Source organism: Haemaphysalis longicornis, unplaced genomic scaffold (genome assembly GCF_048455015.1).
Source record: "Haemaphysalis longicornis isolate Haplotype H1 unplaced genomic scaffold, Haemaphysalis longicornis Haplotype H1 scaffold_5, whole genome shotgun sequence".
In the NCBI taxonomy this organism is placed as follows: Eukaryota; Metazoa; Arthropoda; class Arachnida; order Ixodida; family Ixodidae; genus Haemaphysalis; species Haemaphysalis longicornis.
Window position 1 is genome coordinate 185,293,049 of NW_027526385.1, and position 17,409 is coordinate 185,310,457.

The 17,409-nt window shown below is 48.0% G+C and overlaps 1 protein-coding gene across 1 annotated transcript in view; it reads right to left on the reverse strand.

Annotated features, from left to right (window-relative positions):
- Window positions 1-5,646: 5,646 nt before the first annotated feature.
- LOC144139550 (uncharacterized) overlaps window positions 5,647-17,409 on the reverse strand; it is a 47,918-nt gene continuing 36,155 nt past the window's right edge. Inside the window, exons 5-6 of the mRNA XM_077671856.1 lie at window positions 15,868-15,993; window positions 5,647-5,890 (exon numbers count right to left, since the gene is read on the reverse strand). Coding sequence (XP_077527982.1) covers window positions 5,684-5,890; window positions 15,868-15,993 — 333 coding nt within the window. The 3' untranslated portion in view covers window positions 5,647-5,683. The remainder of the gene's footprint in view (window positions 5,891-15,867; window positions 15,994-17,409) is intronic.

Genomic DNA, 17,409 nt, shown 5'->3' on the forward strand with positions numbered 1-17,409 from the left:
TATTATAAACAAGGAATGTTTGAAACGCTTTTAGTATTAAATAGGTCGCGATAATGGTGACCAAAACCACATTGATGTGAAAATTCATTTCCCGTCTGCGATAACTAGGTTGTTTAAATTATTGTGTGCTTTCATTGAACTCCAATTTGCACACAAAAAAGTTGCACACGCAAGAAAAACACCACCGTTGTGCCAAGCGGGGAAAGAAACGCGGTCGTATAAATGAGTCGCCGGGGTAAGCCGTTCGTGCTGATAAGAGGATTGTTAACGCTTCTTCGTGCCTTGAGTCCCCCAGTGCTGGTGCCTTCATTACGTACTGCCTGTTGCCCTCTTTGGTTTACGCTGCCATTGGTCGCCTCAACAGCAACTTCATCATTTTGGCCTGTTTTCCCGGAGCCGGACATTTTCTTCGGGGAGCATTTTAGGGAACCCTTGAAGCCGCCTTCAATTGCACCTCCGGCAGTGTCTTCTCCTCTGGATCAGTCGCAACGCAGCTTGGCTGAAGCATCGATTCGCACTGCTGCGTCAGCTGAGGGCAAGAGACTAAAACTCTGGATGCCCGCTACAAAACTGTCAACTGTCTCAAACTGTGGATAATAAAACACGAAAAGACCCTGAGAACTCCCGTTGTAGACGTAAAAGGCGGTGCAGTACAACTACTGTACAGTAAGCAGAGGTAGCTGCAGTTGCAACAAATGAAACACATAGGCAGCCACGCATTCTGTTCGCGACAACTCGGCGCTTTCACGTCCGTTGTCCGACTATGCGTGCTATGTGCGACGTTACCCATTTCAGCTGCTGCTTCTTCCTTCACGTACGTTTGTGTTCAGAAATGTTCGTGTGTCGTCGCTGGGCAGCCTTTGCGCCCGCTAAGCGAAAAGCGCCTGTTTTCCTAAGTACACCGGAGGAATTAGGCTGTTTTCTCTCCACAACATATGTACTAAGTCGCTACCTCGACTTTCATGAGTTCTAAAAACAACGTTGTTCGAGCCGCATTAAGAAAGCATCGCAAGTCTCAGTACTTCTGCCGAAATGAGAGATATCACTAGATTGCAACCAAAGGGGGTGAACGGAAAGAATTCTTGTTGCTATGTTTTGTCCAGAGAAAACATTGACGGCTTTTGTAGACCTATTGTTCAATATGCTCTGCAACTAATCCAAAATACTCACGTTAGTGTGCTTTCTGCTTTATTCAAACAACGCAAAGCTGTGTTCGCCTGATATGCCCGTATTCCATGAGACTGGACTCATCACAGCGCCATCTGCCCAGCACGTCACAACCTCTGCAACCAGCGCAATTGCGGCAACCACTTTCACACGTGCACATGCGCATGCGCCCGCAAGCACATACATACACAGACACAGGCAATGGCGCGCACACAAACAAGCACATTGATTCCTGTGCAGAGAAGGGGAATTTCGCACCGGCGGCATATCAGAGAAATGGGGCCACCATGCACACACATAAGTAGTATAGCTGTATCTTTTGCGATGATGCTATCTCCAAAGCTGAATGGCTACTAAAGTGTATTTCTTGGCAGTCTGCTGTAGCTTTTGTGTTTCGGTGGTTCACTGCAGTGGGTAACTAAGAATACCCACGTGCCCGGCTCAGGAAGCTGGTGCAATGTTTACTTTATAGGCGATGTTTTCTGTGGCTCCGATCTGCCTAGATCTTATATAACTATTTCTAGAATGCCTACAGGACGTTCGGTAAGATGTTCGATAGAATGTTGGACTGCGGACGACATTTTCCCGCCAGCTATGCTGATTGGCGCTTCAGATATTTAGAATGTCCTGCCCACTTACAATGTCTGTTGCTGGGAGCATGACACGGAAAAGCCTTCTTGTGAGTGGGCTGAGATTTCGGATGCTGGGCTTACATTATACTTAGCTGATACTTAGCTTAGTTTATACTTAGCTGGGCCTAGTTATACTTAGTTTATACTAGATTTATACTTCACAAACAGCATTTTCTTCGTTACACTATATCATACCGAAAATATCGTGATCAAGAATCTACGCTTTTCCACTACAGGACATTTTATACTGACACACACAGTGCCTTGTGTGTCCTTTGTACTGGTTCACCGTATGCAAGCTGCTGGGGTCGAACATATTTTAAATGCTTAACTAAGTTGTGATAGTTCTATTTTTGTTCAGATATGACGTCTTTCGCCTAAAAAACGTTTTCCAAATGGGGCTAACATATAGTTACTTTTTCGGTTTCGCCTTCAGGGTTCCTATTTGCACCGAATAGAGAGCAAAAGAGGGTGCCAACAAAGATACATTCCTGAACCATGGACGCCAGAAATACACTACCACGGACAGTAACTTCTTTTTTAATTTTTCGCAACACATGTTTCTTTACCTGCCCAGTACGAACGGTCGAGAGAAGATTTCTGTGGCTGAAGGAATTTTTATGGCCTTGTTGACCTCTTTTGGGCCTGAAAAACGAAGTACTCCCAATCGAACGAACACAAAATGCCTGTGTAACCAGTCAGTTTTTCTAGCAAACGTCTTCTTTGTGATGCAGTCTGCGCTCACACGTGCAGCCGTAAGCGATCAGCAAAGCAGGAAATCAGCTTCAGCCCCCGCCTGGCACAGTTTGTGCCCTTAAAAGAGAATTGTGCGTTTATTGCCCTGTCTTGCGTAAGGAGCAAGAGAAAGTTCTAATATTTACCATAAGGCCGGTGCTCGTTCAAACACAACAGTTGCTATTTTCGTGCAACACTGGCCATGCAATTGTTCGGTTGCCTTTTGGTGGCAGTTAAGCAGCTTCATATTTCAATTACTGTATTTCCTTTACTTTAAAAATTATAGCATCAAAATGAACGCCAAGACAATATTAAAGGGTGAGAACGGAAGGAATTTCGCCTGAACGAATGGTAAGTTGGTACCCAGAGAAACGTAGAGGGTAGGAAGCACAACGACACAGTTTTTTCAATAAATTGGTTTTTCGGCAGTATATATACACAATAGAACAACAAATCAATTTGGTTGCAAAACACCCAACCAAGACGCAAACACTTTAAAAACACATTAGGACTAGCTTGTGGCAGTAGACACCATTTGCGTGCCAACCATGTTGTCTCGATTCAACTGTCCATAGTTCATTTGACGTAAACTTAAACTTTTTGTTGTTTTTGTGTGTACAAAAATGTGTTTGCATGAATTCTCCCTTCACTGCTGCACTGAGCTTCAAAACAAGGCAGAGGGTTACAGTATTTTTCAGGGTTCCGGAGAGAACGTAATCTCTGTCGTATTTTGTTCAACCTAACTTTGGAAAAACGGCCCTGAAACATTTCTGCGTGGGTGTAGCGCACATGTATGGCTTTTTTTGTGAATAAAACCGTAACCCCTCATCTTGATTGCAGAAACTGAAATTCATAGAGTCATGGTCTATGGGTGAATCTTGATGTCAAACTTTTATTAACGTGTATTTTGAACAGCCACACAACTGTCTTAAGGCGGCAACTCGTGGCAAACATAGCCCAAAGAATGTTGTAAATTACAAATTGGTACATATTGCCGAAATAACCAATAGTACCCATAAAACCCAAAGTGGCATAGGTTAAGAAAACGTGAAGGAAGTAAGACATTGTTAAAGAACCGAGGCGATGACCGCGGGACGTGAGTGATTCCTTTAATGGCGGATGTAACTTTACAATGATAGTGATAGTAGGAGGCAGCTGCTAATGGCCACCTCTTCTTCCTTTCGGATTTTTCCAACATCCTCCCGGCCACGCGATAAATGGCGGAGGAGAATGGGCATGACGTGAAGGATTGCAGTTTTCAACGGTCATCAAGCACTCCTCTTTTAACACTTTCGTCTAAGGTCCCGTGATCAGTTCAATGTGCTCAAAATCCTTGTCATGAATGTCGTAGCCGCCCTGTGTTAGTCTAGTCGATACTTTCGTTTCCATCGATGCTTGGTGCGTTTGTGATACCTGCGCCTTGCAGAATCTGAGCAGGGTAATCGACTCGATTGCACAGTCGTCCGTCCTGGATGACGACCTTGCAGACTTCGTACAAACTTCATGCGGCATGGTCGTCGGGTGGACTGTCGGGTCCTAAGGAAATTCAAGTACCGGATGTATCTCTTCAGCTGTATACAGGTCCTTCGACATGGGGCTTTCCCTTGATTCCTTGCTTTTAGTCTCACATTGTACTGGATCTCACGTTTCGGTTGAGCCTTATTTGTGCTACTTGTACCTGCCTGTCGTAGGGTTGTCCGGCTTCGCCATTTTCGCCGTCGTTGTTTTGGCATCGGGTTATAAAATCTTCACGTTTTGTTCTATTCAATAAAATCCCCTCCAAAGTCGTGTTTCCGTGATGGCAACATATAATTGAACGATCGACGGGTGCGCCTGTAACTGCGTCAATCTGCCGATGTTTCTGCAGTGTTCTTTGGTTCACCTTCGGGGTTCCATGAAGTCGTTCGTTGTGCGGTGAACACTTCTTAATCTCTTCAAAATCCTGCGCAGAAGACTTCTTTTTTGGTACCTGAAGTGTAGTGCCGTCACTTCTATCCCTCGTTATATTCATTCGAGGTAATGACGCGGGTTCATCGTTTGCACCATCAACTGTGGGAAAAGCTGTTCTCAGTTCATCTGAGCGAGCCTTAGGAGCAGCTGCCGGCACTTTGTCGATTGAGGCATTATGTTGTTCTTTGAAAGTACCCGCTCGTTCGGTGACATGGGGCTCCTGACGATCGTCCTTCGAATGTGCCACCAAATCCCTGTTTTTGTTAGGACGGCCACTGTTCTTTAGTGCTGACTCTTTGTTCTTTATGGTGCTGTTGTCTTGTTCGGAGGCTATTGCTACAGTATCATTCCTAGAATATTTTTGTAACTCCGGGAACAATCGCTCCATTCTAAATTTTGTCAGCCGGATCAAATCTTCGAATTCTAATGATGCTTCACATTCTTTCTCTAAATCATCCAGGGCGACAAGTTCTTCAATCCTGCTGTCCAGCTTCTTTATAATCGCGTGTTTTTCTATTAGGCTTTTCTTGAGCAAAATCAGCTTCCGAATCGATGTGGCTTCGGCATTCATCTCTGTCCTGATGTCCTCAATCAGTGAAATTGTGTCGTTTTGGATGAGGGCTCGTCGTTCATACAGAGACTCCATGCCCGCGCTCGGCGTCGTTAGTGTCGGTTGGTCGTCGAGAACGGTCATGGCCGGTGTAATTGAAGCAGTTGTCCGTTAGTCTCCAAAAGGCTTTCGCAAAGAATCGGTGAGGTGAAAGTTTGAAGCCGTTGTCGTTGACTTTCACTGGTTTCCACGAGGCGTCCGTCAAGAATCGGTAAAATGGTTGAGGGCGTGGGATTCGGTACATGCACGTTTGGCTCATCCTCAATTCCTTAAGTTTTCTTGTGGACGCTTGCGGTGAATGGTCAGCGGTAACGGTTCAGTCCCGTCGTTGCGGTCACTCACGTCATCGTTGTGGGGCGGTGCGCACTCAGGTCTTCAACTGTGTTATCCTTTGATCCTGGTCACGGCACCATTTTGTTAAAGAACCGAGGCGATGACCGCGGGACGTGAGTGATTCCTTTAATGGCGGATGTAACTTTACAATGATAGTGATAGTAGGAGGCAGCTGCTAATGGCCACCTCTTCTTCCTTTCGGATTTTTCCAACAGACATAGTTGAAATCAAAAAGAAAGATGACAGCGAATTGCAATTAACCAACGCTAATGCAGCCTGTCAGCTTGGAGGCGTCGTTGAACTCGTTCCTGAAATAGCTCGAGAGTTTCTTGATCATTTCAAGGCGGGTGCCATAGCCCTTGATGAATTTATCCTGGCATGCCGTGGGGCCCTGGTCGTAGTTGACGTCGAATACTGCGAGCCCAAACTCGAAAGTTGCCAGATTCGCTTTGGCCTCGCACACCTGCGAGCAAGTGTTAAGAAAAGAAGCAATTGAGGCGACGCGACGAAAATGGGATCCTAGAAAATGATGCAGATCAATGTAAAAAATGTTGTTTATCCCGATTTCCCAGGAATCGGTAAAACACAAAAGTGAACTGTGCTTCACAGGATCAGTTGATTGTTTATTCTGCATCGACATGAACTTGCCACATCGCTATTTATATTTCGACGGTATGACAACGTTAGATGCATCAACTTTAGACAATGGATTGCACGCGCGGGAGCACTGCGTAAACCCGAATGGAACCAGTCGCGCTCGCAAACATGCGAACAAAACCGAACGGCTTGTCAGCCAATCATTAGGTGAACTCACGGTCCGCTTCAGCGAAAGAGCATGATTTGCGGGGCTGTTTTCTCATTGTGCTTGGCGAACAGCGACCTGCTAACGCGGCGCTTTGGCAAATGTGCGACCACCGCATCTGCTCCATATAGTGCACGGCAGACAGGTTGCGTTGCGAGGAGCTCCGCTGGCGCCAACTGTCGGCGCTCATTAGCATCGTGATTGGACTACTTCTCTTCACCTCTCGTAGACGGCAGCGATATCTAAATGGAGAAGGTTATAGGAAGGATATATGGCGCGTTCATACTGCAGTCTGTGCTTCATCTACTATTGCAGTTGGTAAAGCATCATGCCCTTCCAGTTGCGGCGATGGAGATACCGGCTCGCATCCGGGCGCATTCACGGCAATGGAACTTTTTCTGGCGATGCCATTTCCGTGACGGCGATGAGTCAGTCAGATCTTGGTGGATGCTGGCATAAAACATTATCGTCTTAAAATTCACAGTTCGGGCTTATTGCATTTATTGTGCAGTAGAAACATGAGGACATGCATCAGAGCTCAAAGCTTTAGATGCATGGTGGGTTATCCTACTGCAAGATTTGGAAGCTCCGCGCGTGGGCGAGTTCGGGGATGCTTGAGCATCCGGCCTGCTGCTAAAACACATTGCACGTAGGAGGAAGCCATCAACGTTGTGGCAGATTAAAAGGCAACTCCGAAGTTAGTAAATTTCAGTCGGGCGAAGAATCACCAAGTATAGCTTTGCCACCGCACGGCGATATTGAACAAGCGTGTGTCAGCATGGCACACAGTTGTTGTGAGTTGCTTTCCTCTTGAAGCTTACATACTTGAACGTCATATTGCTGAGTCCATAATTTATACGGATTCGCTTAGCGTAGTCCATACATCGTCATCCGAAATATAATCGAAAATGCACGTCGTTATTCTTGTTTTCACGTTAATTATACTAGCCTATTTTTCAAACCTTCAGGTGGCAGTGTGCTGGGTGCCCCGCCAGGCTGGCATCGGTGAAAATGAGCTGGCAGAATAATGGCCGCCGGCGTTGCACTCCGAAACACGGTCAACATAACAACACTACGTTACACAGACCTCAAGCCGCACATCAGGCAATAACTCGACAAAGCATGGCAAGCAGACTGTTGGAAACAGACAGACAAGAAACTGCACGAAATGAAACAACACTTGGGACAATACACTACTGAGTCACACAAGAGACACCTTCATGTAACCTTAGGTTGGTTGCCCATAGGCCCCACTTATGTAACATACTCGCACCTGCTGACTCGACATCCAAGACATGTGTGTAGCAGGTGTGGGGACGGCCCATCCGTGATACACACCCTCATTCAATGCAAGGAACTCGACATTACACGTCGCAAACACTTCGGAGAACTCTACAGACAACTTCTTTCATTACATCGATCAGACTCTTTAGGTGACGATGCCATGTTTTCGTTTAGCCGCAGCTTTGTGTTCCTGTCAAAGTTTCCCTTCTTCAGCTGATCTCATCCCCACCCATACTTTTACCCGTGCTCCTATACACCAGTCACATTATCTATCTTTTAATCACTCTTGGTCTTCATTCTGACTCTGCACCAGCCGTCATCATCATCTAATTGATTTTATTCCAGTTCAATCTAACCAATTTTAAATGCGAATGCATTTCTTAGCCGCAGGTTGTCTTGCGTCGTTGAGCGGCGTGCGCCTAGCAACAGCTGTAGCGCGCACGTAGCAACCGGAGCAGGCGCGGAGTAGCGGAGGGCAAGGGGAGAGGAGGAGCGCGCTCGGCGTGTGAGGGCGCTCGCATCGCGGAGCTCGGGCGGAGTAGCGGAGAGTGAGGGGAGAGGAGCGCGCTCGGCGTGTGAGGGCGCTCGCATCGCGGAGCTCGGGGCGGAGAGAGAGCTCGCGCGCGGGCTGGTGCGGGTCTCTCTCTCCTCTCCGCGTACCCCTCTCCGCTCGCTGCGCATATAAAGGCAGGGAGCGCGCGCCTCGCTCCGTGACTGCTTGCCGACTGGCGCCTTGATAGCGATGGAAGTCGGTGAAGTCGAATCCCTCGCGGCAACGATACCGCAAAGAAGAATTCGGTGCACCCAATGCATTCGAATTTCCGCACGATCCCCTTCGGGGAGGTGGGGGGATTTTTTTTTATAGGCACCTATTCATAACAATAACAACACTTCAAGGGCGCTATTTGGCGTAGTTGGCCTTGCGCCATTAGAATTGAAACGTAATTATCAGCATTATCATCACCATCGCAAGGTACTAAACAAGCGGGCTTCTTACCGAAAACGAGGAACAGCGATCAGAATATTGTCTCCTAAAAAAGTCGCAAGTTCCGTTTTTCTCTAAACTTGACGCAGCTGCAGTTGCTTCGCTTTTACATAAGCAAACGCCCGCCTAGAATGTTTGCTTCACATCTATGCCATCTGCCCTCAGTCCATCAAGGCTAACTAAAAACAGGTCACTTAAACAGGCAAGTGGTGAACAATACTGAAAGTTTCCCCGCAACCCCTTGTGTCGCAACACCTTGCAATGCTAAATAGGACTGTAAACCGGGGCCCGGTAGCAATGCACCTCGGGTACTTTCGAGCCTCCTCCTTCTTGCCCCTCCGAAACCCGAACTGGGCTTCTGAATGTATTCGTCTTGGTGGCCCATTGACGCGTCAGCCCGGCTGTCGCAGACGCTCTCATAGGTTCGCGCAGAGGCCCCATCCCAATCTATGTTCGGGCGCAGTGGGGCCCGAAAATAGGTGTAGGGATGGCGCTAGCTATAGGGTTGCGGCCTTGGCACTCGTGATTTTCGAGATTGGGCTCTGGTGCTCTGTAATCCCCGCTACTCGAAACACCTGCCCATGAACCATGCCTTAGCAAGTTCCGGGTCCCGCGTGCACACAGCTCTTTTTTTGCTCGCAATGCTCCAAAAGCTCACATAAGAGACAGTGGCAAGCCGGCAGCATCCCACAAGTAGGAGGTGATTGTAGTGATGGTGGCGAAAAATTGCACACTCACCGTATTTTATTTATGTAATGATAATGACGGAAGTGATACCTGTTACTCATCCACGTCCTTTTTCTGCTTTTACCGATTCAATCACATTATATTTTCCCCCGGCTGGCAATCGCACTTTTTACTTCATCTGCTGCCATAACAATTTTTATCTATCTCAGTGTTGTATCCGCGTCTTTTTGGTGGTGAAAACGCTGTTCAATTGTCGCATTCCACCAGCTTCCTAGTTTTATTTTCTGGTTCTATAAGTTTCGCTTGTTATAATCATAAGCCTTTAATAAAGACAGATATTTTTCCATCTCAACTTTTTCCTGGGTGCAGTTTTATCAGGTCTCGCGCCATACGAATGCTAGTGTCAAAGTATTCGCTCTTCAATTATCCAAAACAGCTTCATACACCTCTGAAGGTGTCCGAGTTGCCCTTGCATATTTCTAACTAATGTTGCTGTGGTCGTTGCCTTGGCGTCTTTCATTTGTGTAAGTAATACGTTCGCCACGCCACACAGTTGTCTTGGGGCAGGAACATTACATATATTTTGGACTGTTACTGTTTTTCACGTTGTTCTCAACCCCCGACTTGCTTTGTGTCTTTGCTATTACCAGCGGGCTTTTAAAGCACAGCCGTTGATGGCGACGACAATCAGATTGTCTCCCGGGACACGCCGAGTGCATGCGGAAAATTTTGAGCACGTAAAATTTTATAAAAGGAAAAGCGTCCAGCAGCCTCCATAATTTGCATGAAAATGTTTCTCCAGCTTTTCATTGTTCCTTAGCGTTGCGGCCAACTAACAGATTATAGAGTAAGCTTAGTCTTTTTTGCTGGCTTTTCTTTATTGTGTATTGCGCAGTAAAGGATTTATATATACGTCGGGAGTTTGGTCAGATTCCAACTTCATACTCTAGCAGCGCGTCCCTAATGTGCCACTGTGGATGAAAACGACGGTAGAAAGCTACAACAAAGCGGTTGAAGACACGGTTCGGGCGGGTGCATTTTTGGAGTATTAAAGATAGCAAGACAGGGCCAGTGATGCGCTCACTCTTTCCTGTCTGGACGAGAAGGTCACGTAAAGTATGTTTGTGGATACGACGCACCAACATCTGTGTGGTTATTCTATGCAAGGAACTCGTAATTCCGGCCTGCGCTCCTTGGCTCATACCTCCTGCGTTCGTTTCCTGTCCTCACTTGGATCCCCACAAACGCTGCCTTGGCCAAGTTCTATTCCTGGTTTAAGCAGTGACATCGTATTCTTCCCATTACGTGTAGCCATCTCCGCAACCACAACCACCACTTCGCAAAGCCGATTTCTACCCCCTCGATCTTTCCGAATTCCGGTTGTCAGACCGCAAACATTGGTTTATTAGCATCGAGTCATTGATCCGACGTTAAGGTGCCACCTCGCAATTGACGGCGTTCGACGACGTCGTTAGAGCGCTTACGCCTACGGCTTCTGCGGTAGTTCGCTATGTCGGCTTAAGACGGTAGTTCATTTAAGGCGGCTTTTATCGAGTGCACTATCGAAACAGCAGCATAGAATGCAGCAACTATTCCGATTGGAAGAGCTCGGCGATCGCAAACCTAGCGCCTCAATTCATGGCATGGGGAACTAACCGGAAGAGATGGCTTGGTTGCCTTTGCGGGCACTTTACATCTGCATTGACCTTACCTACAGGGCCAGCCTACTTTCGGTGCTTATGAATTGAACCATGCATTAGCCCGAGCCACTGATAACTCTGGCTCAGCGCGCTGACAACGCTATGGATGTCGGTTTCCTTTCCGTGGTCACAATACGACGCCCTCCTCACACTCTATTTCCCGGAACACTTGTTGGGAACATCTGTACTGTTACGATCGGCGTATTGACATTACGACGCCCGTCTGCAATGCTATCGGGTTCAGTCACCCAACGCTTCTGTCGGCCCATTATCGCAAGTTTTCGTCTCTCCTACCCTCATCGATGGGGAGCGACCCGGCTTTGTATGCGATGACGCGGCGAAGAGGGACGCTTCTGCTGAAAAAGGCGCTTTCCGCAGCTTGCGCCCCCCCCCCCCCCCCCGGCGAGGCAGGGAGGCAGGGAGGGATTTATAAAGACGTGCAGCATTGCTTCTCCGGCGGCAATCGTCAGCGGGGGACTGCTTTGTTGTGGTCCGAGACGCTGCCATTCACCTAGTACTCCACGCCGGATTATCGACCTGGTCCAGGCGTCCTCCCCGCGCTTCAACAACTGCATCATCAGGAGTCAACTGCACATTAACCTGTGCAAAGTGCCATCTCTTTGTGAGTGTGTGGACGTCAGCTGAGGCACCCCTGATTGGACAATACTGACGTCAGTCGAGGAAAGGGGGAAACGGGGTGGACCCAACCTGGTTATTTAATCTCCTGCGCGCAGGAGCGCAAAACCCTGTTCACTCAGTCGAACGCCATGTAGATATCTGTACATAAAGTTTCTTCCGTCGCCCTACAAGCCCCAACCACCTTAGCTCTGGGATGACTGGCGACGCGGCGCCGCAGCTGCTTGATAATTATACATGTGCCACATACTGCGTATACCGTGTGTCTGTCATTACAGCAGCAGCAATCATGATAATCAAGCTAATCACAGACAACTAGGAAAGCTAAGAATAACCAGCTGAACCTTAGCTCACGCAACGTACAACCTGGCACAGTCGAGCTAAGCCACCGCTAATTTTTTTGGAGGCGACACATGAAACAAGAGCGAGGGGGAGGCAGTGAGAGAGATGACGCAGTAGCCGCGCATGCCGCCCCCCTCCTCACCCTTCGAAATTACGTTCGTCACCGTTTCCTTTCCGCCGACGCACGGCAGGGCTAGAGCGGCGGCTCCCGCCGCTCTACCCTGGCCGTGGCTGACGATGCTGCAATCGGGATGTCATTACCGCGAGCCCCAGGAAACTGCCGGCAAAATGTCTGGCTTTACTCTTTGTGAAGCCACGTGTGTGAATTCAATTAACGACGCATGGGCATTTTGTGTGGGTGTCGTTTAAAGATTTGCTTTCGAATCATTTTTTTAATTGTCCGAAGCGCGAGTTATTTTGTGAAGATCGAATTTCTCGGTTATCGTGTCAACACACAGGAAATTCGCCAACTTCTGACACGTGTCGCAATTATTTGAGGTCTTCCTCAGCAATCTCCCAAAAAACAAGTGTGAAATTGATTGGCCTCGACAACTATTACCGCGCCCTATACTTCGCAGCGCCGACGTAGTCCAGCTATTCTGCAACATTCTCAGGTGCCTTAATATGCCGATAGCCTCAATAGCCTTGGCTGGCAGCGCGTACCACGCACTTAGAGGAATAAAAAAAATCTTTTCCGGAGTCACCCTTGATGTCCACCGAATGTGCGACGTCCGAACATACATCATGGTTGCCACCTGGGACATGGGTGTCGGAGCGTTCTTGCAGCACTTCGCTACTACCACTTATAAACCAATCGTCTTCTTTTCGAAGCTTGTGCCCCACGGGTGTCGCTACAGCAATTTTGTAGGCAAGCTGCTCGCAACATAGTTGGCTATCGAGCACTCCCGCCATTTTCGTGTTGGGTGACGCACTGACGACAAACTCCAACTGCTTCGCACACCCAATACCTCTGTGGTGTATGAAGACATCTGGCGTCACGAATGCGACATGCCCCTCATTTGTGATAAGTCGACCCGCCGTTCCGGCCCCAGCATACCTCTCCGCAACGACCGGACGGTCTTTTATGCCCTCCATTCTTTGACCCATCATGGCGTTCGCGGCTCCCAGTCACCCGTGACGTCTCGTTACTTGATGCCCACTATCAACGTGAACGTTCATCGCTGTCACGGGCTTGACTCAGCTAGGACATCGCGATACTGCAACTCCGCTAGCCACATTGCCGCCTTCGGACGTCCGATTTGGGTATATACATGGCTACGTTGTAGTACCTGTACCGTGCTTTTAACGCCACAGTAAAGGATAATAATGGTCGAAACCGACAATCAAGTGCTTGACCAGGCGAGCCTTGCGCAGTCGGATTTGTGGAATCAGCGGTAGCGAGACAATGCCCTCGATGCGCTATTCCGTTCATTTCTAGAGCAGCAGGTCACGTAAATATAGTCGTGGATACCAGACGCCGTCGTCTGCGTGGTTCTTGTATGTCGCACTCATATCCACGGCTTACTCTTCTTTTCCTAGCGATACATCCCTTTCACACTACGAGGCGTATCTCTCCCTACTGGCATTGCGCGAAGCTGTATGATCTTCGGCGGCCATCTTTGCGGCGCACTAGACAAGGCGCCACAAGTGCCGTAGCCCCGCTATAGTGAAACAAATTTCTGCACACAAAATTCCTCAGCCTACTCATTTCGTGACGTAAAAATGGCTCCAATGTCGGGATGTAACCATCAGCAATCTAGATAAACTACGAGAGACTAAATCCCGGGATAATGCCGGCTTCGCTGGACTTTTCCATTTATTTCTGGAGCTGACTCAAACGATAGCTAGTATTATCAGTTCGTCCTAGGAAAAGTTATCTCTACCACTCAATGTTCCATACGAAACTTCTGCCAGTATTGGAGGATGCTGGAGTTTCGCAGTTACACATTCTAGGGCGTTACAAGAGCCGGAGATATTCCACCTCAGCAGTACTCCCCACACTTTCGACGGCGGCGATGGAATATTTTCTTCCGGGTACTATAGCGCCGCTTCAGTTCGTTCGCGATCTCAGTCACTTGTAGTAGCGTTCATCACGAAAAGAATCAATGTGGAATCACGTGATCAGAAACATCACACTATCAAGACTGAATCCAGTTTAGCGGCGATACAGTTCCTGGGCAGTCCCGTCGAGGGGGTTATGTAACAATTGTGGATGGGTTTGTTAAAGGGACCCTGCAACAATTTTTCCAACTTTTTGAAATTCTGAATGCTCTCAAAACGTAGTCACCAAACACACCAAGTATTTAGATTAGTGGGTTGCAGACAACCTCAGGCAAAAATTACTGCTTCATGCGTCAGATAACTTGTAAACTCGCTCAAAATATTTTTCTCTCTTTCCCGGTCTTCACGTTTTTCAACGGTTCGAATTACGTTACCAAGGCCGTGTAGCGCCTGTTAGCCGGTTTCCCCAGTTGCAGCAATGAACGCTTTCTGATAGAAACTAAAAAAAGCCACAAAAAGAAATGCAGAAATGGAAGGTGTATCTGCTGCGACGAGCAAATCACGCAGTGCCGCTCCGTGCTGGTGATCACTGTAGCTTTTGCGGTGGTTCCAGACGCGAAGGAAAGAGTGAAGCGCTTATCGAAAGTGTTGCAGGGTCCCTTTAAAGCCATAGCGGCGTTTAGTTTAGAGATAGATAGTTCCTTTACCATCCCAGCGTCATAAAATACTTTGCGTGGAACACTCCTACCATTCTTTCGAGCAACTGGAAAAAAAATGCCGCATTTTTGCTTGAATAGCTTCGTGGTAGAGTCGCGGGATTTCGAGCGAACGGCTATAGTTTAAGCTCCAGAAATGCTAAAGTGTTTTAGGGGCAAAGCTCCTCTAGCTCGGGCCCTGTCCCGGCCGTACACGGCACATTAATGATGATTGTGGCAGGATCCCCCTTGAGATTGGCCAACCAAAGATTGGCCGAATAGGTTGAAACGTTCAACGCGTTCGTCGCTACCCAACAAGTAGGAGAGGAAGAAGAAGAGGTTGTTCGTCGCCTGCGAGCTGTAGACACGTACCGGGGGTACGCGACACAAGATGCTCTGGAGAAGGTGGCGGCCAAGGTGGCTAAAATGTCACACTCCGAATTCGTAAACTTACCCATGGAGATTCCCATCGTCCCAAACGAACCCTACATAATCACCACAAACATGGACGTCGTCAACGGGCTTGTCAACGGAGCGGTGGAAAGCTTGACGTGTCGAGTCTCTATATGATGTGTCGGCGAATGTTTCACGGTTTTTCCGATAAGCATTTTAGCTTCGCCCCTCTCATCATCATTCACTTCGTGGAGATGGCCGGATTTTTTTCATGACGGTGAAGTTCTTTAGAGTTATTTCTTTTTTTATTTCCCTTTCACGGTTTCCTTTCCTGAATAATGGCGGTTTGGTGCGTTTTAGGATAATTTAATACCGCAATGCGGACTAGCCACACTTTTATTGCATTCTCAGCAGCGTTAGAAGTGCCGGTATTGTGCTTATTTCGAACGGATCTTCACGACGCCGCAGCCAATGATTGCAATTGCATCGGGCAGGACTTCGGATAACTAAACGCGAAGCTTGTATTTGCACTCACGAGTTGATTAAAAACTACGTTGACTCTAGCAGCAGTTCGTTGCATTCTCAGTAGATTTGGAACGCACCCCGAAGAGTATTCATAAGCTAATAGTCTAAATAATGTTTTGGTTCCAAACTAAAAGATGGCGGCGCAAGTCCAGAATTAAAGTGCATTGTGTTTTTACTTTCGTGTTTTACCGTTCCACATCGTGTTTTACAGTCCGCAATATTCGTTCAGCCCGCCCTACCCTTTGTAGAAAATTTATCTCACTGTCTCCCTATTATCAATATAAATACCATGAAGGCTCGTTCGGCCGATCTACTGAGATGCGTATGGGGCAGAAATTGCCAATTTAAACTACGCCCGAACCTAAATCCATCGTCCCACAAACTGCTCACCTTCTGGCGCAACGTGGCGCTGTTGTCGAAAACAACCGTGAAGCCTGCAATCTTGTTGAAAGCTGTCACTGCTTGGTGCTCGTCGTTGATTGCGAGGCTCGATGTGTATGTCGAGTTATCGCAAATCTGAAACACAGCACCACAGCATATGTCCAGTGAGACCATTTGATCGCAAGAGGGGGCTCAAGTGCACGCATTGTAAGAAGTACCCGCCGCGGTGGCTCAGTGGCTAAGGCGTTGCGCTGCTGAGCACGAGGTCGCGGGTTCGATTCCCGGCCGCGGCGGCCGCTTTTCTGATGGAGGCGAAAAGCAAAAACGCCCGTGTGTACGAGATTTCGGCGCACGTTAAAGATCCCCAGGTGGTCAAAATTAATCCGGAGCCCTCCACTACGGCGCGCCTCATCGCCTGCGTTGCGTCGGCGCGTTAAACCCTACAATCAATCAATCAATCAATCATTGTAAGAAGTGACTTAATTGCTTTTTTACGATGTTAAATTGTATTGAAGGCCAACTGCGAACTGGAGCGACTGGAGAAAAATGTGTAATAATTCCGCAGTACGTTACGTCAATCACCGAAAGTACAAGTTTAAGAGAACCTATGCATAGTTCAGGTGCTTATTCGTGGCGCTGGAGCTCGAAGCCTTCTATTACATTTAAGAAGAAAGTTTAGGTCAGTTCCGTGAAGGAGGATGACTAGCAATGTTCGACGGATTCGAAGGGGGGCAAGGAAAAAACACGTTTGTATAAAATTTTTTCGTGAAATTTTTGTGTGAAATTGAGCGATATTATTGGCCAATCAGCTGAACAAAACTGGGAGGGACTCGAGCTCCAGTTTGGTGACAAACATGGGGCTGTACATATCCCTCCTGCCTCTGAGGCCTCTTACTATCTGTGTAAATGAGTAACTTTAACCACTCGACCACACGGGGGAGTGCAGCCAGGTCGCATTGGGCTGTGAGATGTCCACGTTTAAATCTTCCACCCGCACAATAACCTTGACATTGGTGAGAACATAAAGCCAAGCTGCGCATGTAGGCCCATCCGTAGCCCCCCCCCCCCCCCCCTCGAATACAGGGACGCACAGGCCGGAAACAAGTGATTTTCGCGTTCACCGGCGTTAAAGACACAGACAAAAATATTGCACCGGAATCCGTTCTAGCTGAACATCAATTATAGGCTGCGCGGGCGTTCTAAGCGGACAAGTGACTTTCCCTCGAAGGGATTTGGAGCGACTCGGCGAGGTGAAACTTTAGGCGGCAACGGAGGGGGCGGCATCTTCTGTCGCAGCTGCTTTCCGCGGTTTTCACCCCCATGGGCCCGTCGGCGCTTGCCAACGCTCGCTTGATTCCTCCTATTGTTCCTACGAACAAACGGCACGCGTTCGTCCTTAACCGAGTTCAAAGTGCAATTGCTGATGACGGCGCTAGTGCCATTATCGGCCGATTCAGAAAATTATTAAATACGCATTGGTCGTGGCGAGTAGAAGCACATAATTGATGCGAATAATGTGGCTTCTTCGAAATAAAAACCGGCGTCTGCCTT